General features: G+C 42.5%; 2 protein-coding genes across 7 annotated transcripts in view; one reads left to right on the plus strand and one right to left on the minus strand.

Annotated features, from left to right (window-relative positions):
• LOC119650678 (calcineurin-binding protein cabin-1-like) overlaps window positions 1-22,756 on the minus strand; it is a 261,076-nt gene that overhangs the window by 36,471 nt on the left and 201,849 nt on the right. The window lies entirely within an intron of this gene.
• LOC119650679 (tyrosine-protein kinase transmembrane receptor Ror) overlaps window positions 3,360-22,756 on the plus strand; it is a 175,218-nt gene continuing 155,821 nt past the window's right edge. Inside the window, exons 1-2 of one of the 6 annotated variants that reach the window (XM_038053634.1) lie at window positions 3,360-3,754; window positions 11,289-12,142. In XM_038053634.1, the coding sequence (XP_037909562.1) occupies window positions 11,916-12,142 (227 nt within the window). In that variant the 5' untranslated portion in view covers window positions 3,360-3,754; window positions 11,289-11,915. The other 5 variants (XM_038053637.1, XM_038053633.1, XM_038053635.1 and 2 more) reach the window with 5 other exon arrangements.

Here is a 22,756-nt window from a genome sequence, read left to right on the forward strand (position 1 = left end):
CCCCCGGCTGATAAACACACGAGGTTCCACGCAGGCCAACTGGAGTTGGTACGCTTTTCCTAAAATAGAGTCTCTGACATGAAGTCAGCAGAACTCCAACCTAAAGGGAGTCAGAATCGGCTTGGAGCCAACTGATGACCCACCTGTCTAATGTAGGAACTAAGATAAGCTGCTTTCCCTATCCTCGACTCGACTTTTATTTGAATTTTGTGTTTGCTAGAATCGACAAATATGCATAATTGCCGATTCTGCAATTGAGTAAAGTTCAGACATCAATCTTTCGTAGCAATACAAAAATGCAGCTCATCAATATGCAAGAAGTGCATAAAAAATGTATACACAAACAACAGCTATTATTCGAAGCACATGGTGAGGAATGGTGGGCGTGGTTTAGGTAGTCGTACAAGTCCACGAAACGAAGCAGCATAAGAGATTCATTCGCTCTCTATGCTGGCTCGCTTCAGGATTGTACTATTGCTACATACCAAAATTGTCTGAAGCTTTTGGTGTGAACTTTTCATATCATAACACTCCCCTTCTTCGCCGCTTCGGCAATGTCAGTTGTAGGGTATCCCGAGCCTGGCGACATGGTCGCCTAAAGGCCAGTGCCCCGTGCAAACCGCAGTAATCCTCTATGCATTTCCACGCGCCTGATACAGGAGCTCTAATGATCGGGTTTTGTTATACGCGAGCCAAATCCTACTTAGCTTTTCACAGGTTGTGAACCGCGGCTGCTAAATAGGCCGAATAGATTCCGCCCTAGACAGTCCCCAGCGAGACACCGACTGTACCCGTCGAAGGACTGTCAAGAGCAGAGCTCCATCTGGCCAATCCGTCAGCCCGCTCAATCCTCTCTACGTTCCTATGAGCGCGAAACCAGAGGAGGGTGACCTTGAGCGTGCTATCCAATCTGTTCAGCGCGTTTCTGCATGGCCCCTACAGCCTCGAGGATGCCATCGCTGAGTACAGGGTCTTAATGGCCGCTTGGCTGTCGGAGAGAATGCTTGGCGCTCGAATCATGCCCCAGCCATCAACAGGCTTCCAGTATCGCCAGTACTTCCGCTTGGAATACATTGGCGAAACCTGGGAGATCATACGACTCGGATACCAGTGTGTATTCGAAAAAACCCCAGCATCGACTCCACAAACCATGTTTCATCCATCGGTAAAGACTACTGTGTCATAGTCCTACAACCCTCCGTCGATGTTCCAGTCTACTCTGGTTGGGAAGTTCGTAGCAAAGCTTCCCGTGAAGTTCAGCTTGCCTGTGGCATAGTTCGTGGGGAATGCCCAAATTTCCCGAGGTACTTCGTCTAGGATGTTACTATGGCCGTAGGGTTTCGCTGTCCAGCATTCGGATTCACGTATAAGGTATAGGTTACAACGTATTTAATGTGGAGGTCTAGAGGGTGGAGATGCACCCTTTTTGCTCAAAGTCTGCCACCTTTTTCACTTTTTTATGTACATTTTAGGTTTTTCTATTATAATTTCCTTTTAGAAGCGTCTTTGCTTGGACCAATTTTTCCTGATCTCATGACCCTTAGAAACAACCAATACAATAGTGTCTGAAGTATTTCCGGCTTAACATAATTGACTCCTTAGACCTCCATAACGATCTAATGATAATGATATCTTACTCAAATCAAATGAATGGAGATCAACCGATACCGAAAAGAAAGGCACCGACAAGTGATCCAACAGTTATTACGAAAACAGTAACCACTTTTTCCAGCACTAGCTCCAACTAATTAGGTATGCCGGTAAAAATCTTTCTTTTTTTGCAAACATCCATCATCATAATCTAACGTTCAATCCACACATATCCCAATTAGAATCCAATCCGGAAACCAGGTAAAAATCGTGACTAATCTCTTCTCGCGTTAACAGTAGACCAGGTAACAAACAATTCATGCAAATCTTGTGCTCTCTGCTGCATATACACACATTTAGATATCCAACCAGATACTATGGTCTCTTTGCGTTTTCCATACACGGTTATTGTATTCCTTCCTCGTACTACAACGATAAATCGGTTAGAAAGATACAAAAGCAGCTGTAGAAGCGGCTTGGTCTGAATAGGACCCAATATGAGCTCAACGCCGTCATACCTTGGGTTGAGTGAACCAAAGAGCGTAAAAACACCGGCGTTGATGACACCGTACACCTTAACTTCATTTAATACTAACTAGTGAGAGAACTTACGTATGGAGAGTTACAACTGTGCCGAACACAACTATACCAGAAAGAATCTATTGAGTTGCTTTTAAGATATTTCTACATGAGCGAATTTTTGCTAAGATACAACCGACTTTGCGGTGAAAGTTTATGAAGTTTAAATGAAGTTTGGGTTCGATCTCAATGTGTGCTTTCTTGGGGTGTATTTTGGGGGTTCGGATGATAAAGATTGAGAAGATAAGGAAAAAGATATTTGTGTGCAAAGATAAAGATTTACCGGAAGAAATTCAAATATAGATCGGATTAGTAGGTAAGTTCTACATACTAGATAAAAAGCCATGAATTTTCATCTTGAGTGACTTTTTCAGTAGAAAAATTGAAGAGTAAAGAATTGGTCTAAACTGACTGTTGCGCTGAATCTTTTCCAGATACAATAGATTTATTTCGAATGTAAAACATTTATTTCAAATGTATAGTTAGCAACTGTCAAGCAGTAGAATATAGTTGCATCCCCCCCCTTAGTAAGCCGGCATTAAATCTAGTAATGTTCGTGTTGCCGACCTGTTGCCGACTTGTTGCCAACCTGCATGTTACAAATGAGCTTCGAATCACCGCGATTAGTTGGTAGCGAGTCAGAAACATGAATGTTCTTCAGTAGCTATTACATAATAATTAAAAAATTGTAAAAAATGTGATTTTTTTTAAATAAAATATTTAAAAATAAATTTAAAAAATTAAAAATAAATTTAAAAAATTAAAAATAAATTTAAAAAATTAAAAATAATTTTTTTTTTGCTGATTTGAATGAGAAACATTTCTATTTTTGAGGAAATCCAACAAAACTGAATTAGGAGGAACAGCATAGGATCAAAAATAGAGCCTTGTGGAACACCACTTTTTTGTTCACTTTGCGACCAGATGCAATTACATTTCCAGAGATACACAGTATCTATTTTGTTAGTCAATTTTATAGCGAATACAGATACATGTGATACCCACTTAAATTCAAGGGTATTTCCACCTGAAACCAAAATTTGTCTCTTTTACACTCCATCAACCAATGTACACCAAATTTCCACCCAACAATCGATACATGTATATCCCCTTTAATATCACCGATACTCACAAATGACTACGTTGAAACGACCACCGATTTGCTGAGCAGTCGCTTTTGAACCATCTTACCGCATAGAATTACAGTAGAAATTGTTAGACTCGTGTGTCTCGTGACGTATCGTAACTCCTGGTGGCACCATGGAGAGTGTGTGATATGACGATAACACTATGTTATGTGCTGTGTCGTGTGTTGTGTCACCTAAATCATGGTGTAGTCTTTGAGTCGGCAAAATTCTCTAATGTCACTTTGTTGTATTCCCTATACGCTAGCACTTATGCTCAGATGCTAGCATCTAATTTTGTGTTGCTATTTTTATCCTGGACACCACCCGCAGATTATTGCCGGTCGAGGATGAAAATGAAAACGAAACATTGGTGAAGGTTGTGTGTGGAAGAAGGTGAACGTGCTAAAAGGAACACAACCTCTTGGTGAATGACAGGAATGATATAGCGTGAATGTTAGGTATATACCAGGGAACATAGGAACACGGGAACATAGTACATATACAACATTTAAGTTGCTATTCATCATCGACCGAACGTACTCTCTCGGGACTATAAAAAAGGATAAAGGTTTGTCGCTTGTATGATGATATACAACAGTGTCACTCGTAGTGTTTTTGAGAGGTACAGTCAAGGGGGAAGGGGAAACATGGTGAACTTGACGATTTGTACACTGGTTCTCGTAGATAAGTTTCCATTGATGGGATTGCATGAATGGGCTGCATTTTTTTGGAGACGTTTAGGTATGAGCTTCATTGAAATGAAGACCTGCACAGGGCTCTTAGCGTCTTCAGAATATCAGCATATCACCCGCCAGAGCCGGTCTAACTGATGAAACCTGAAATCTGATGCGATTTTTTTGTCTATTAAGTTATTTTCCAAAAGAAGTGTCTGGTCCATTAGCATATTTTGGGAATTCACCTGTTGTGTAGGCTGGAGGGTTCAACGTGAACAGCATTCATCTCTTCTATGGAATAGATACTCATAAGGAGCAGAACTATAAAGATACACCCAAAATCACTTTAATAACATGAAAAAAAGTTATGGGGCGTCTCTCATAAGCATCGTATTATAACATTGATCGATTGTAAGACAGTCTGCCTTGAACCTAGGCCTAGAACTCTGTTAGAGTGCTTCATTTCTAAACCAAAATGGTACTCGCCTAAAGCAATATGCTCAGCACTACGTTTCCCCGGGATTATAACGCTGATAATCAGATACACATTCATAGAAGAGTCAACCGATATCCAAAGTCCAGTCTAGGATAAAATTTTCTCAGTTGCGACTGCTTGATTTTCTAAATACTAAGGCATCCCCATTGCGACGTTGCGAAAACGTAACAAAATCGTTGCTAACTCCTGAAGTTTTCCGTTTATAACTTCCAAAGGACAACCACACCTACGCGCCATCCTTCGCAGTTACCTGAAATAAGCTTCACCTCCCTCACGACTTCGCGAGACAACCGCACTCCTTTTTCACCGTTCTGCGCCAAGTGTCCTAGAAACGGCCCATTCACCGGCCATCTTAGGAGAGTGGATACCACTGCATGACGTAGCCAGGAATACAATTGTCGCCCCTCGTTATTAGGTGACCTATCCGCTTCCAGTCCCGTCTTCCTATCACTTTGCGTACGGGTACCAGGCCTGTGCGCCGACCAGCATTTTCTTTTGAGATACTATCAGGCCAGTGTACTTCGATAATACGAAGGAGACAGACGTTGATGAAAGTTTGGAGCCTTCGAGTGACAATAGGAGTCACTTTCCATGTTCTACTCCCAAATAGCAACACAGAAAAACAACTTGATTTTGGTATTGAGGTAACCGCATTTCCAGATTTTGGACAAGGCAACGAAAACGGATCTAGACTGCTAATGCATCGGGCGGCCTCCAGTTCGGTGTCACCATCGGTTGAAACCACGCTTTCTAGATATATAAATTCATCGACGCCTTCGATTTTCTACCCATTAATACATATAGGGAGCGTCCGATGACCCATCAGATTAGAAACCTAGAAATCTGCATATCTCTCTTTCCAAATCCAGACCCAAAGAGGTATTAAAAACTGCGCGGCAGTTGTGAACCGCATGTCATATGCCACGTTCCTCCAGAAAAATGTCAGCAAAGGGGTGAAAAACAGGCTAATGGAGCTGGAGGAGCTCTTAGAATTTCATATTATAGGCGAACATGGAGAGCAAGACAAAATTCGCGGGAAGCAGAAACAACCGCGCCTCCCGATAAGAACACTGCGAGCGCCAAATGGATCGCAGGCAGCCCGTTGCAGAGCGAACTGGAAAAAACGAAACAAGGAAGGCTCAAAAGAAGAAGGCGAAGACAGACAAGAGATAACAACACGCCGCATCATCACAAAAACCGCTGCTTCAAACTAGAGTGGACACGAAGGATGGAGCACCAAAAGAAAAGGTGGGGAGATGAAAGAGAACCAGACCGCCAGCTCTGCTTATTAAACCGACGGAAGGCGAGACTTTTGCAGAAGTCCTCAGTGAAACCCATTACAAGATCAAGTCCCAAGATAGCGGAGCGGAAGTGTCTTCTATTCGAAAAACGAAGAATGGTGGAGTCTTTGTCGGATTAGGCCCGGGGACAACAAATAAAGTTACGTTCTGTGAAGCAATCGAGGGACTTCTGGGAGAGAAAGCTTTGGTTTCCAGCCTGGAAGTCACGTGCTTTCAAAATCCGAGACCATGGCTGCCTCACAGAAAAGAACGAGGTAGAAGAGGCCATCAAACCCGAATGTCCGGAGATGACCAGTGTCCGGATTGGTCTAACTTCTGCAAACTCCCGAGGCTAAAAACCCACCGTGGTGGAAATTTCCGGGCAATACGCGACGAAGCTTGGAAACAGCCTGAAAATTAGCATTGGTTGGGTAGTGTGTAGGATACGAATCCGGGGGCGCCGCAACACATGTTTAGATTATGGGCACACGTCTGCAACATGTCGGAGAACTGACAGAAGGGCAACATGCCGCAAATATGGCCAGGCCAGGCCATAAAGCGAACACTTGCAATGAAAAAGAAAGCTGTGTTCTATGCAGGGTCGCATCTGATAAGAACGTTGCGCACACTGCGGGCTTGAGACGATGTTCAGTCTTCAGCGCAGAACTGGAAAAAGCTAGGACGCGATCAACATGATTCGCATTCTACAAATCAATATACACCGAAGTGTAACCGATAACGAGTTGCTAGCGTAGTTTGCAGCGGAGATCAAAGCTGGTTTAATGCTCATCTGTGAGCAGTACGGAAACATGGACCCAGCTTCATGACACCCTGACATATCAGGTACCGCTGTCATCTGGGTGCGGGAGAGCACCCTCCTTAGGATTCTTGCCAGAGGCCGAGGGGACAGCCTTGTCTGGATTCGGTGTTTAGGGATAACGTTTCCCAGTGTCTCTCTTACGCCGAATGAGACGATGCGGGAATTTCGACGCAGGCTTGATGATCTGGAGGACGCTATCTTGAGCCTAGAGGGGCGGATCCTGGTCGGGGGTGACTTCAATGCCAAGGGACTTAAATGGGGCATACCTCACCCAGACCCCAGAGTGACAAAAATTCTTGAAATGGCGGCGAGAACAGGACTGATAGTTTCAAACACCGGTACTAGTTGCAGTCGGACGTCTGGCGAGTTCTGGAAGATTTCTCGACAAGCGACCATCAATACAATGCCTTCGAAGTGGTTGATTCAAACTCTAGGTGCGCGTCACCCCGGCGCTGCAGCTGACACTGTCATAAATTCAAATATGGTCTTGATAATGACGGCCTGCGGAGCTTCCCCGCCTAGGAGCACATCAAGACGTGGCAAACCTTCTATATATTGGTGGACGGTGAAGAGCTACAGACTCGGCCGCTTAACACAACATCTAAACAACCGGGAGGAGGTATGTATCATAATGACAGAGTACAGGTCACCCAAAAGGAGACTCCGCGGCGCTATAAACAGGAGCAGCACTACAAACTGGTAACCCGAAAAATCGGGCCTCTGCGGAAACGCTGTTCACTTATGGCTGAGCAGATGGACCGCATTGTACGGGCACTATTCCCTGCGCACCTTGTACGGGATAGTGACGTCGGCGGGGAGGACTGTTCACTGTCTATGAAAAGAAAGAAGGCACCAGGAACCGATGGTATCTCAGCAGAGGTATACAAACTATTATTCCAATATCGGCCAGACCTACTGCTCAGCGTATTCAACGCTTCCCTTCTGGTTGGAAGGTGGCGAGGCTTGCGCTGAACAGCAAAGGGAAAGGCGACCCCGAGTTGCCGTCTTCATAGCACCCACTTTGTATGCTTAACACTGCTGAAAAATTGGTTGAAAAGCTCATCAGAAGTAGACCCGCTGAAGCGAAACGCGCTTCCGGAGACTCAGCTTTACGACAGTTCGGTTGTACAGCAGGCAGATCCACAGTTGATGCTGTCATGCAAGTTGTAGATGTCATTCGTCGAGCGGAGGCAGATAACCGCCGAACTCGACGGGTGGTGCTCCTCGCTTGACGTCAGAAACACCTTTAATTCCGTAAGATAGAAAGACATTCTAGGGACACTAGACAATAATACTTTCCACCGAACTGTCTCTAACGGATATTGAGGGGCTATCTTAGGAATCGCTTCTTGCTCTATGAAACACTAGAGGGTCAGAGGAGCATGGAGATCACGTCGGGGATAGCGCAGAGATCCATCAATCCTGGGACCTCTGGAATGCTACCTATGATAGTCTACTTAAACTCGACATGCCAGAAGAGCCGCGCCTGGTCAGTTGATGTTGCGCCACTTTTTGCTAGACACACTGTCGAATAGGCACAAAGCAGACTTGGTATATTGATGCGACGGGTAAGCGGATGGATGAGTGCCTATGGTTTCAACTTTGCACTGGAAAAAATCCAAGTAATCATCCTGATTAAAAAGTGAATTCCGATCCTGCGTCCCATATCGATCGGCGCGTTGGTAATCAAGTCAAAAACAGCGGTAAAGAACCTTGGACTGACTCTTAACTCAAAGATGAATTTTTTTGAGCAAATCAGAGCGGCAGCGAACAAGGCTGCAGCTAGAATTTCAGCGTTAAGTAGGCTAGTGACAAATATTGGGAGTGCTACGTATTGTAGGCAACGTCTCCTAATGAGTTCAACGCAGTCTGTCCTGATTTACGATGCAGAGGTATGGATTCACGCCCTTGGCAAGGAGGTATATCGTAAGCGTCTCGCGCAAGTACAGGGACGAGGCGCTTTGCGGGTGGCGTCTGCATATCGCACTGTCTCTGAACGGGCCGTAGTAGTGATCGCGGGAGTGATCCCCGTTGCTCTTCTTGATAAGAATCGTCAAGCCATATACAATACCAGCACAAGAGAGAAGAACCAAGGGAGGTGGTTCCTCGTGAAGAACCACAACGTACCCTAGATGAGTAGCAGCTCTCTTCGTAAAATTAAACTATAGGCAGATGGACTGTGCGACTCATTGGCAACTTAAGCGCATGGGTGAATCGAAAGCGTGGTGAGACTAACCATTTCCTTACTCAGTTCTTAAGTGGGCATGGAGGTTTTCAGTCTTACCTGCATAAAATTGGAAAGGGACGATCTCCGGATTGTGTTTTGCAATGGAGTTGTGGACGACACCCATCACATCTTTTTTTCTTGTTGAAGGTGGGATGGGATTCATGGGCCGCTCTATTTAAACACAGGGGATCTCTCTTCAGACAACATTGTCGAGGAGATGCTAACGAACGCTAACTAATGGAGCCGCGTTGCCCATAACGTTCGGGTCCTTCTTGTTGCAAAGAAGACAGAGCTCGACCGGTGGATGAGCCGGATGGCGGGGGGTTCCTTGAACTGACAGATCCCTTCCGCCCCTCCCGTTGGGGTAGGGAATTCTATGGTTTGAAGGCTCCGCAAGGCGGGAGGGTTCCGGGACTAGCTCGAAGTAATACGACAAATGGTTACAAGCTAGCTCTCTCACGATGGGGAGGTGATTAGTTGGTAATCCGACGACGTACTGTTGCGGGAGTCCAACACTCTGTGCGTAAATACATTCACCTACCCCACCCCAAAAAAAAAGGTAGTCGCCAGAAACAACCCAACAAGAGATTCGAATCAGCCACCAATCGGCTTCCCGGAGTACAAAATCACATTGCCGCAAGACGGAGAGAAATACTCTCCAAATAACAATTTTGTTTGGGAATTAGTTGTCCTGAGCCTGCCATCCATTTAATGGTGGGCAGCACTTGTTCGAGAAGCAATTTACTCCTTCTGTTAAGTGCACGGACTACTCCGACACGGACATGGAAGAAAGCTAAATACTTTCAAAAATTATGTATTTGGCTTTGACGGTTTCGATCACCTCTGCCCTGCCATCGAAACCGTCAAAGCCAAGTACATAATTACTCTTCAAAGTTCCGCCTGCCTAGGTGCAGAATGTTCAACTTATATCGTTAGAATTCTCGATCGAATTAGAGAAAGCGATCATTCGCTCGATGCCGTTCTCGAGGAGCGTTCGCACATTCCAGAACTCAATCATAGTCCATTTTCGATAGCCAAATGCCTTAGCCGTGAGGTCTGTCTATATCCGAGGACTTGTTGACGTTTCGGTGGCAATGGAGAGAGTTACCTAGCCCACAAAACTCTACCTCTTTTAGTCACCTTTAATGACAGGTGGTTCGAGTGGACTCATGTATGCCATTGTAAAACGTGTCAGCGATGGGGGGGGGGGGGGGGGGAGTCCATTTTTTGTTTTCTCACCTATTTACTGCCATTTTGGCCATCTAGTTTCTAGTATCTATTTCTTATCTATATGCCTTAGAATGAACTCTGAGGGGAACTAATATTCAAGGTATAGTTAAGGTTAGGAGCAGCGGGGAAAGCAAAGGGCAAAATGCCCAATACCGACATGTGACTTTAATATAAAAGGAAAGTCGCTGACTTCCGATAGTGAAAGCTCACATCCTGTACTAAGTATGCAAGTATTTGGTGCAAAAAAACGTACATGCTTTCAAAGTTTTCACTGAGATCGTGCCGCCAGACTTGGCATACCCTCAGGCAGTTCCTTTGCGGGTGCCCAGCTTCAGCTTAGGTCAGGTTGCCGATACTAGATAAGCAGTTTTTTTATGACCTAAAAGAAATTTCTGGCTGTAGACCGGGGGAGTTGCTATTCTTCGTAAATGTTACGGGCTGTCTCCGGAGGACTGAGTACACTGAATTCTGCTCTTCTTGCTTTCCCACGGCGACCATGGTCTCAGAAGTCAGGAGGCTCCCCAGGGGGTAGAGTTTTGATTCTTCCTTCCTGAATAACTTACCCCTAGAAACTTATTTACGAGTACCAGTGTACAATCTACAATCTGACGGTTCCTCTTATCCACTGTAGCACAGAAACCATACATGCGCACTTTGTCCTTATCAACAGTAATCAACACAGACGTACGAACCGCATTCAAACCAAACTGCCAAGGAACGCTGAAACGAAACAAGGATTCCCTCTAACACATACCTGCACATATTTCTACCGCCATGAGTGAGCTACTGTACAAACACCCTCTCACAATATACACTAGTGTACACAGCCAAACATTGAGGGGTTCGCCGACAGTTTGAATATGTACTCATAAAAAGGACACCAGCAATTCTACCACATTCCTGGCAGCATCAACGGAAGTCCAAGTCAAATAGAGAGACCGTACTCGGAGTGGCAACAACGTTCGGAAGTAAGCAAATAGTAGCCCCGGAAAAATCGAGAGAATTTCCACTAGAATTTTGTGTTGATTTCAGCCCCAAGCGTGGCAAGGGCTTAGAGTGTATTTTAAACTTTGTTGTAGACTGAAAACGGAGTCGTCTGGCCATGTAGAGCCTTGCACGGAGCATCTGAAAGTAGTATCACATTGCATCTTCTACTATTTGCTTACAACGAATCTCAGATACATCAGTTTTATCTTGAAAGTAAACTACCCTTGTGTTTGTATACCTACTGTGTTGCTGACACTGTTCCTCTGTTTCATATCAAGCGTTCACTCGGCCAAGTATCACTATAGAACCATAGATTGGAAAATATATAATAAACGCGACGACAACAACATCCGAAACGTCGAAAATGTCCTTTGGTGTGGTTTTTATTCTTTACCAAAATTAAATTGTCGTATCAGTGTTCGATTTGTTTGTAAACTTCCTGAAATTTAATTACCGGATAGAGACGGGTCTAAATCGGATGCGGTATTCCGCGAAATTGTTATGCATGTAATATCGTCCCGGGGGATGACAAAAAAAAGCTCGTTGCCGGTGTGGTTTGAATTAATCGAAATGAAATAATATTAAATCTCTGTCAACAAAGTGAAAGATAAAAGTTTGCAGTGTTGTTTCCAAAGTGATTTAACCCGACCTTGGATAGTTGAGAAGGAAAATTTCGGGGAAATTCCAGTGCAAATGAAATCAATGCAAGTGTTGCATTCTAGTGCGATAGGAAAGTGTGTTCGAAATCTAATCATGTAAAAAGCCAAATGCAAAGTTCCTTGACGAATAGATAATCGTCGTAATCAAACCATCCGTTTCTTACCAAATTTGAATAATATCCACATCTCTGATTCCAATCCAAAATCGGATAAAAATTCAAGGCCATCGATAGTAACAACAACAATATGATGAAATGCAAGGATCCTTTGATAAGGATTCAGATATTAGTTGCATTTTTCTTCGTCGTACATCAACAACACATTTCAGGATCCTTTTGTTATGCTGCTGCAGCAACATCAACGGCAGATGTTGCATCTACTTTATCCGAAATAGATGATGGCACTAGACCCGGCTATGAGGACGATAGTGCGATTTTTCAACGTGATACCAGAACTCCTTTCACAGCTAATGGGTTGGTGTCATATGTCCTCTTTTCTATTATTGCAGAATTTTATTTCAGGAGTTTTCAAGGAAATTTTTGATTTTCAGGAGTGGTTGTGAAGATGACGGGGTTGAATATGGGGGTGGAGTATTTTGACTGTGATTTAAGTGGAATATGAAGGAATTTTATGATATATGGATGTAGTGATTGACGAGGACGTGACGGGGATTTTGGAGTTAGGATGAAGTGAACACTCAGATGAATTGAATTAAGATAAAGATTTGGCATGAAATCCATTTTTTTTTCTGCATAGTCCATCACACATGACACTTAGTATCCTGACTGGCGCCTAAATCCCTTTCGAGTGAAAACAAAAAATACTCTCAACACTATTTAAAAGATAAATTATTACATTTTTAAAGACTTCAGACCAGAAGACAAATGATTTGCCCCACAACATACACAGACCGCCAAGTATCTATAAATACAATCTTCAACTCAAGTTTCCCGAACAATTATCCAACCATTTAAAAGGAAAGTTTCTAGACACTGCAGACCATTCCACCTTTTCGCCCCAGGAGCTATCTTCCTGCAACTTTCATTTTCACTGTTTATATGGGAGCATATAGAGAATGAAAAATGTCCTTTCAGTCGCGCCTATAGAATTCTATCTTTCAATGCCAATTCTTCTGTTGTTATAACTCTGCTCTCTTCACTTCTATTATTTTTCTTTTTTCATATATATATATACGGTCGTGTGTTAAAAAACTCATTTCGCATCCAGACAGCAACATTCGCCACCCATTATTTTTCGTTTCATTTCATTTATTTTCCTGTAAAAAGGAGCCAAAACGAAAAAAACAAACTGAAAACGCAATGGAGGAGGAAGGACCAACGTGACTTTTGCTAGGAAAAGGAGCAAATTCTCACGACATTTAAGTGTTATATTATATACTTAACATTTACGATGGGTTTACTTTTTATGGGTGTAGTGTGTACTGCAATAAACAGAGCAATGACAGCAATGGTAGCTAAACGCACAATTATGTTATTATTATCACTATATCATTGGATATGGGGGCGTGCACAATATAGACAGTTTTTTGCCAGGAAGAATTTTAGGCAAATTTTCATTTAAACTTGTGATATCTTTATTTGAACCTTAATACAGGCAAAATAAAGTCCTTTTATGTCAAGTCTAGGGAGCTACTTTTCATGCATACCTAGATTGCAACCGCCCTTGTACCTTAATGACATGCTGAAGCGCTCTGACCCCATTTCTCCTTAAAGAAAATCTTCCCTTCAAAATAGCTTCTTTCCATCGTTCACTCCCTTTACTCCCAATTTTCTCGTAAAAATCAATTATTGTAGGAATCCTATATTGGCTCTAAATGAGTTCCCATTATTTCGGAAATTTGAAAATCATGCCCAACAAAAAACGAAAACTTTAGTGCAACTCCGGTCATATGTAGCTAAATGATATAAAATTCCTATTTTCATTGAAGAATAAGGAACTTCGATTGATGGCATACTAGATACATACTATGTCATACCATCGACATACCGTACACCCCCAGAATTCGAATTTATCTCTTCAGAATTGAAGGCTAATGCCATGGGAAAGACACAGATCAACTACTACCATGACGCCAGCATCGTGCTTTTCTTATTATAGAAGAATTACTTCGAACCACGTATTCAAATCTTGGGAAAGGCTTTGAGGGTACATTCGTTTCTTTTTCAAATACTCATCAACCTCCACCGGGAGCAATTGTACGACCAAGAGAAGCGACGATTCAAATGAAACGCCCCCAAACAAAAGGAGATAGTCTAATTTATGGGAATTGTCCTTAGATAGTTCTTACGTTATGCGAAATTTTTTACTACGTTTTTTCTTTTTTTTTAAATCGCTCAGGAGAAAAGAAAAACGAAGATCGCTCCAAAAGTGTAAATGATTTTTATTGTCAACTTTTCTCTCCTCCTCTCTCAAACGGGCTTAGGACGTCATTTGCGGCATATAAAGTCTGATGCTGTCTGCCGAAATTCGGCGCTACTTTGTCGAGTTCCAGATAAAAATTACTGACAATAATGGTTTGACAACCATGAAGTTCCCCGCATCAATTCTTTTGGTAAAGTTTCGATTTGACTGTGTTTAAGTTCCAGGATCACTCCAATCCAGCCACTGTTTCCGGCAATTTCGTTATCGTCGAGGATCTATTTTTCGCTTTCTTCTCTCCTCTGGAACTACAGACTGATTTTTACCTGTGGTCCCCCGAAGGATCTATTTCCGTTTGGTCTGATCTCATAGAGATGCAGCACTATGATTTTTTTTCAGATTTTTCAGTTGGATAAGTTGTAAGGACGAGACCGGCTTCACTTTTTGATCACACATTTTGAGCCCTCACTCCTCTATCTTTTATCTAATATTAGAAACAGGATCATTTTCGGAAATCGAGCCCTTTCATTTGATACCCCACATGACCATATTGTGTGAAAAAAAATGTACACCTCTCTTTGGGCAGCATAGACAGCCCCCCTCAAACTCAACGCAAAATGGCCCCACTGGGACCACACCTTTTTACCGAATTTCTTGACAATTTATTCAGCCGTTTTCGAGTAAATCGAGTGTAACCGACAGACAGATCTTGAATCGTGTAAACACAAGACCTTAAAAAATATCAGATATTGACTGGGCCTGTCAATCGAATCCTTTGGTCTATATATCGTGGTTTTCCAGGTGGTCGTCGCCTACTTGTATGAGGAAATCCTCAGCTCACCAGTACGTTCCAAGTGACTGGCCCATTATAGTTTTCTGAACAAAGAAAAAATAAAGGACTCCAATTCGTCATACATAGTATATAACTCCACACTATATTTTGCCCACCATCTGTCATTCTTCCTTACTGCGCCCTACATTCGTCTGAGAACTCGCTGATCAAAGGTGATGACTCCCTTGGTCCCATTTTGTTTCATAGACCACGTCTCGTAGTTATAACACAAAATAGGCGGAATCAATGTTTTTTATATCACCAATTTCATTTTCTTAGCTGTTAATGCCACTTATTCGAGAGCATGATCCGCTTTTACCTCTGTGTATATATATATAGCGTCTGTTGTCAGTCAGAGATTTAAAAAAAAACTGAGCGAGCCTTAGTTTTATTTTCACTTATATTCAGGACAGCAGCTCTCCCTGCCTCGTTTAATTTCATCGAAGCTTCTTTGTCATAGCATAGTATTCATATTGCCTACATAGGCCTATCTATTTGGTTGAGTAGGGCGCCTCTAAGATCATCCAGCGTTTTCTGCAATACGTTCACCAGGATGAAGTTGGACACCTTTTGAATCGGAGTTGTACTTTCTTCTGGGTCAATGATTGGCTTATTGTCATTCTAAGTATGACCAACTTGACTTCAAACTCAAACCGTATTCTGTTCATTACTACACGATTAATGCTGTTGTATTTTTGAAGTCGCAGATCTGATAGACCCCCCTGGTCCAAACTCTCGCTAGAACGTGTTTTCCTAGCACATAACGCAGGGTGGTTTTTGCAACATGAAACTTTTCAACATCAAAGTAAGTTGTTGAAGGGAAACCTGATTTGCTCCCTTGATATCTCGCTCGGACAGGAATAACCCTAACTATGTTGGACTTAAATGGTCTTAAAGTTCCTCCCACTCTACGGAAATGTACCAAGTGAACTATCATCATCATCAACGGCGCAACAAACGGTCCGGTCTAGGCCTGTGCTGTCATCATGTCTTGTTCGTTATTATTATTATTGTTCAATGAAAATTTGGTGGCCGATTGAGAAGCATCTCATCAATCATCTAGGCCAATTTTGAAGTCAACTACAAAATTCGTCTTTTATAGGGTCCGCCTTTTTGTTCTGTTGGCTAATATACCATAGATTTAGAAATCAAGCGTTTAAAAACTTTGTTTTCACCCAAATCACTCACAGTTGCTTCCCAAGGGGTCCGGTCCGTCATCGAGTAGATGCAGACTCAGGACTCCTAGCATCCTCAACAGAAAAACACTAACATTTGTTCACTTCTGGCTTTTACGTGGAACTGGCACTTTTGTAAATCTTGTGCGTCCGTAAATCAAAGAATCAGATAAATTGCTGTCCTTGGGTTGCTATAATAATAGCATAATTTTGTACCTATTGACTACCCCAAAACGGTGTTTTAAAAAACCTGATCTGAACCACCCAGGTTCCAAATTGTTTGTCCAGCTGCTCTTGATAATCATTGGAAGGTATGATTTGCATACTTAAAAGCCGCTATAAATATACCTGGGTCGTCCACCATCAAACATTCAAGTAGACCCTAGTTTGGTGTCCTGATATAATAACTGAAATTTGAAGGATGTTAGTAAAATAACAGAAATACCGTTTTTCGGGGACCCAGCTATTCCTTCATCAAAGAGCTCAACTACTCCTAGGATAGAAAGGAAGACTTAACATTTCTCTTCACAACAAAAACATAGCTCTATTCTTCAACTAGTCAGTTCGTTAGAATTGCCAGCAATGGAGCTGCTCACCTGCATTCCATACCTTCTAGAATATATCCCTGCCCTTCACTTTCAGTCTGATACTGTGTAGTAAAATCTGCATATTTCTAACTTATTTTTGTTGTATATTTGCGTAATCTGCCCAGAACTGAGCGATTTAAATACCTCGGGTCAACGCTATCAGCCAATGGAGAACTGTGTTATGAAATTGCTTCACGCATTAACGCAACCTGGATGAAGTGGCGTTCCACAACTGGTGTCCTTTGTGATCGACATATCAACGAACCTCTCAAATCTAAAATTTACCGCAATGTCGTCCGTCCAGTCGTTCTCTATGGTTCTGAGTGTTGGCCGACCATAAAAGACAATGAACGGCGTCTTGCGGTAATGGAGACGAAGATGCTACGTTGGACTAGTGGCGTCACACATTTAGATCACATGCGAAATGAGGATATCCGCGATCGTTATGGGGTTGCACCGATCGTGGAAAAGTTGCGAGAGAGGCGTCTTCGATGGTATGGTCATGCAATTCGTGCAAACGAGAATTCGCTTGCCAAGATTGGTCTGAACATCGAAGTTGATGGTAAACGACCAAAAGGCAGACCTAAGCAACGGTGGCTTGATACGCTGGATTGGGATCTGAAAGCCTCGAGATTGCACCCAGATCAGGCATTCGATAGAGCCAAATGGCGAAGCCGATCACGACGAGCCGACCCCGCTTGTGAACGGGACAAAGGCTGAAGAAAAAGAAGAAGAAGATTTAAATCGCTCAGTTCTGGGCAGATCACTGCCGCTGACAATGATTGTGCCTGTTTCATGGGGATCGATCAGCTCGAAATCATTTGTGGTGTTGGACGCTAGGAAAACATCATCCGCATAAAGCAGTGTATAGAGTGCTGAACGTCGGATGTCCCGTGTGGCGCTACCCATAACAAGAACAAAGAGGAAGGGTGAGAGGGTGCTTCCTTGATAAACACCAACAGAGACATAAAGTGGTTTTTATACACTCGCCACATTTCGAACTTTACTTTGCGGAGCGTGGTAGAGCAGTTGAATCCAGCGCACCAGTTCTTCTGGCACTAAGTGTTGCCACAGAACATATCAGATGAGTTCGTGTGGCACACTGTCAAACGCTTTCTCCAGATCCAAAAATGCAATGTAAAGAGGGCGATGCTTCTCACGGTGTTTCTCCATGAGTAACCGCTGCGCGTTGTATTTTGTCAGTAGTTCCGCAGTTCTTGACAAATCCGAACTGATTCACGGTTGTTTCAACGATTTCCTGAATACGGTTGTCAAGAATGCGTTCAAAAACCTTTATGGTAAGGGAAAGTAGCCGAATGCTGGACTGCCTTTTTTTTCCTTTTTATTAGAACTGTGGTCAGATGGTGTTCAAACTTCCGCAATAACCCGATTAAAAAATTCTCTGAGCCACACTGTCGGGTCCCAGCCCTTCGTTTTACAGAGCTCAGATGCGATATGGTCAGGTACTGCGGTTTTCCCCGATTTCATTCGCTTTATTGCTTCCTCAAGCCCAACAAGAAACTTCTAAATTTTGGTGCAACTCTGTTTATATATAACTAGTAATTCCGATTTTTAATGACAAATAGGGAGCACCGAAATTAATGAGGCTTCCGTTATTTTGCAAGAGAAGCAAATTAATGAGAAATTAGCTCTCTTCTCGTTTTTCACATACCGCTATTCTTGTATGAAGTCTACGAAAATATGATAGACGCCCATTGTATTCTCAGGTATTGCTTTACTGGCACGTAATGTGTGGTTGTTTGTTCATCCTGAACTTTTTCAATATTGAAATTAACTTTTGGGGGTAAGCCAGCTCCACCCATTTGATACGAGTTTATATAGACTTTTTCCTCCCATAAGTCGGAGTTTGCACCTCGGTATACAGGCATGTCAATGATGCTAGCGACTTCCTGGGGAAGACCGCATTCTCTGGTATGTATTTCGAGGCGAATGTGCGTTTATCAAAATCCTGCTCCAAGCCTCTGTCCGCTATCACTTATCAATTCATGTGGCTACTGTCAGAACACTTTCCTAGGCCTTCGGTCTATAGACCCTATAGCGCTATAGCGCGGCGATATGATGATTTGATGTTGACATAGGGGATCTTTCTGGTGCACCAAAATGACAGAGCTTGAACGGCCGACGCCACAAAGCAACTCCTGGACTTGTTTGGATAGGATGTTTTAAACAACCCTCTCCCGTTTCCCGCTACGGCGTCTTCAGATTGTTAACTGTTGACATCGCTGAAGGTGCATTCCCCCAAAATCTGGATGAAGTTTAATATTCTTTGCCTAAGTTGAAGAAAAGGCTGGCTTTTTGGATGTTGTCTCCTTGTTTCAAGGTATTTCGTTATTTTAAATGGAAAAGGAACAGAGGTCCATTAAATGAATAGCATGTCTTGGGTTTATAATGAGCACTCAATATTCTTCTTCATAACCAAAGCACAAATATTTGGTTTAACCAGTCAGATCACCAGAATCACTACTAACATCATGGCTCACTAGTACACCTTCTGGAATTTATCCCTGCGCCCTACTTCCTCTCTTTCGAACCTGATTCTGAGTGGTGTAGGATATACACATATTTCTTACTTTTTTTATCAAATGATAGGACCTTTATCAATCTTGTCCGAGTGGTATTTGGTAGTTCAGGGGTCTAATTCCTTAGATTTTTTTTGTATTTCATAGGTTGAGCAGACGATGACTGAGCTTCATCATCAAAAGCAGTTTGTATCTTTTTAGAAGGAATTCACAAACTTGTCGGCGAAAGGTAGCATCTGACTACTTTGAATGAACTCTTCAAAAAGGCGGACAGTCTCGCTATCCATTTTCCGCATGACTATTTGGACTACCACTTGAGCTAATCCGGCTAGGCTATTTCGCAGTGTATTTTCACTCATCCTTTTGACGTCAATTATCGCATTCAAGTACTCGTTCACAGCCTGACGGTTGTCGGCAAAACGTTCCTCAAGAATGAGAAGTGCCGACTGGCAGTTAATGCTGGATAGCTGTAGGTGCGCTGCGGCTTCTTTTGTTTCCCCATGCAGGTAATCCAACAAATACTGCAGCTTCTGTATATCTCCTATTAAGTGGTTATTACCTATCACGGCTTTAAAATCGTATATGAATTGACTCCATTCGTTACTAAGGCCAGCAAAGAAAGGAATTTGAGTCGCCGGCAGTTTTGGCAACTCAGGTGGAGTAGTGGATGCCGCTCGATCTTCAATGTTGACAGCGGACGTGCCAGAAGACCCTCCTTCTGACGCTTTTTTTTAAGGTTTTGTGTGAAACAAAACCTTATTAGAATGGTGACGGTGTCTGTCTGTCCGTCTGTCTGTCTGTCTGTCTGTCTGTCTGTCTGTCTGTCTGTCTGTCTGTCTGTCTGTCCGTCTGTCTGTCACACCCGATTTATTCGGAAACGGCTAGACCGATTGTCACGAAAATTGGTGAGAGTATGTAATCTGGTGATCCCTTTACATGCAGTAAGTGGCGCCATCTTGCGTTAAGTTTAAGGGGGGGCTCTCCGTACATGTGAATGGAGGGTGCAAATTTTTTTTTCACAGAATGTAGCCAAGTAGGGTGTCAAATGAAAGGTCTCAATTAGTACTTTTCGAATCTGGTTCAATATTTGATATTAGATGAAACATAGGGGAGTAAGGGTTGAAAATATGACCCACAAAAAGTGTAACAGGTCTCGTTCTCAGAACCTATCCAACCGAAAAATCTGGAAAAAATCACAGTGGTGCATCTCTACGAAATCTAGGCCTCAAAATATATCCGGCTCCGATATCTGCACAAATAAAGTTAATAATAGTACATTTCCACATTTTAGAAATTTACCCGGGACCCCCCCTTATGTTCATCCCAGAAATACAAAATTTGGCATGAGTGTAATGAAGAACATAATGCACAGTTTGGTCAAGTTTGAAGAAAATCCAACTATTATTAACAAAGTTATTGGGGGTGAAACTTTACAATTTTTTGTGAATTTCGTGCACTCTACAACCCGCATGACGTCATCATCACATATCAATTCGTCAATACCACAACGAAATGAATTCTTATGAATTGGGTCGCAGACAATTATTTTGTTTTAGTTTTTTAGTTATTTGTCAACCAGACATGTGTGTATGTAGGTATATAATATATGCGTGCTAATGAACTTTGCGGGTAGTGCCTAATTCAGATAGAATAAGACGTAAATCGGAAATATGGGTACGATAAATTTAGATACGTGCATATATGTGTACAGCAGGTAATAGGCAGTTTGTCTGTTTAGGGTGAGCGTGATATCTATGGCTCTAATATGTACGTATGTCTCGTAGTTTGGAAAAATATGATGGATTATGTTGGATTTGTAGCTATATACGGACAGAGATATGTGCGTCTCTTACATAAGATGAACACAAAACCTTTATACCCGAAGCGCGAGCTTCCGGTATTCCGACTTGTTTTAATTTTGGCCAAATTTCTCTCAATTAGGACGCTCAATGCTCCAAATTTCGCATCTATATCCTCCTGTATACTAAAGTATGGATCATCCGCCTTTAGCATGCCTAACAGCTTCCGATGATTACTCCGAAAATTTGCCACCAAATCTTTGAGCTTTTGAAGCCTTTTCGCTAGGAGTCTTCTGGCTCCATCTCTTTTGTAATTCTTCTCAAAGGTTTCAGCTTCTCTCGTGATGTCCTTCTGCTTCGTCAATATGTATTCTGTCATCTTCGTTTGACCTGCTACGAATTCTTTTGAAGTTTTGTTCTTGTTTTCTCCTCAAATAAGACATATAGGTTTGGTTAGTAAGAAAATGGGGTAATCGCAGCTCAGGAGAGTAGGTGAAGTGAGTCTTTCCATAGGAGTAATAGTCGAAGGAGTTTGGGCAGCTGCATGTGAAATTCAAGGCCATTTTTTTTCACATCCTCCCATTAGCTACATATAGCCGAAGCTTTAAGAAGCTATGTCCCCTTGTTATGTTGCTTTACTAGGTTTTTCACGACCGTTTTTTTTTGTAAGGGACAACGAAGGTACCTTTCTTTCACAAAGGTTTTCGCCTGCCAGTTGACTTTCAAAATGTACGATCCAGCTGCATGAGCGCTTGCAACTATATCTTACGGAACAGACTTGACAGATCGCATAACGATAAATATTGGCTTTGGTCCCGCATTGTGAAGTCAGACCTTTGCCAGGCCAATTTGGCAGCCCCATCATTACCAGTAATGTTTCAGTGACTTGCCACCCAAATCAGAAAAGTTTCGTTCAGTCGTCCGGATTTTAGAGTCATAAGCATTGGTGCCACCTTCATAAAAACTAGCTTGAGGTAGTGTTGCTATTGCTGAGAAGGCTGCTTGTCCGTTTGAACAGGTATTTCAGATTGTAGGAAGTAGTATGGATATAGTGATGTAGTTTCATGCTATTCACCTCAGATTTTGTTGGAACTGGTCCAAATAATAGTCAGATTTCAACAAAGCATAGTACCATCGATAGAAAACAGCCATGCATAATTGCTGGACATTGGGTTTTATACCAATATTGACATAAAGGGGCAAGTTTTCATTCCGATATCCTCGCACGGAGACCATATGCCACAAATCAAAAAACAGTCTCAAGTCAGTCAATTAGAAACCAACAATTTAGCCAAAAAACATAGCATTCGTGTTTTGGAACCATAAAGGAATAATTTTAATTGAATATCTGACTCACGGAGAACATCAGCGTGACAAGATATGTACTATGAGACCTTAAAATATTGAAAAGAGCGATTCAGGACAAAAGGATGGGCATGTTGACAAAGGGAGTCTCTATGGTGTATGACAATTCCAGACCTCACGCGGCAAACACCACAAAGCAACTCCTGGACTTGTTTGGATGATATATTGTCAACCACTGCCCCCCCCCCCCTCGCTTCCTGCATTGGCGTCTTCAGATTGTCATCTGTTGACTTCACTGAAAATGCACAGAGGTGCGAAAATTTTTTTAACGAGGGATGAAGCGAAGGGGGAGGTGAAGAACTGGAGCTGGTGGAAGTCATTTACGAGACGGCATAAAAAAAATTGATCCTCCACTTCTCCGCCTACATATGACGTAGGTGGATGATCTGTTAAAAAAACAACTAATAAAC

Source organism: Hermetia illucens, chromosome 3, assembly GCF_905115235.1.
Source record: "Hermetia illucens chromosome 3, iHerIll2.2.curated.20191125, whole genome shotgun sequence".
Classification (NCBI taxonomy): domain Eukaryota; kingdom Metazoa; phylum Arthropoda; class Insecta; order Diptera; family Stratiomyidae; genus Hermetia; species Hermetia illucens.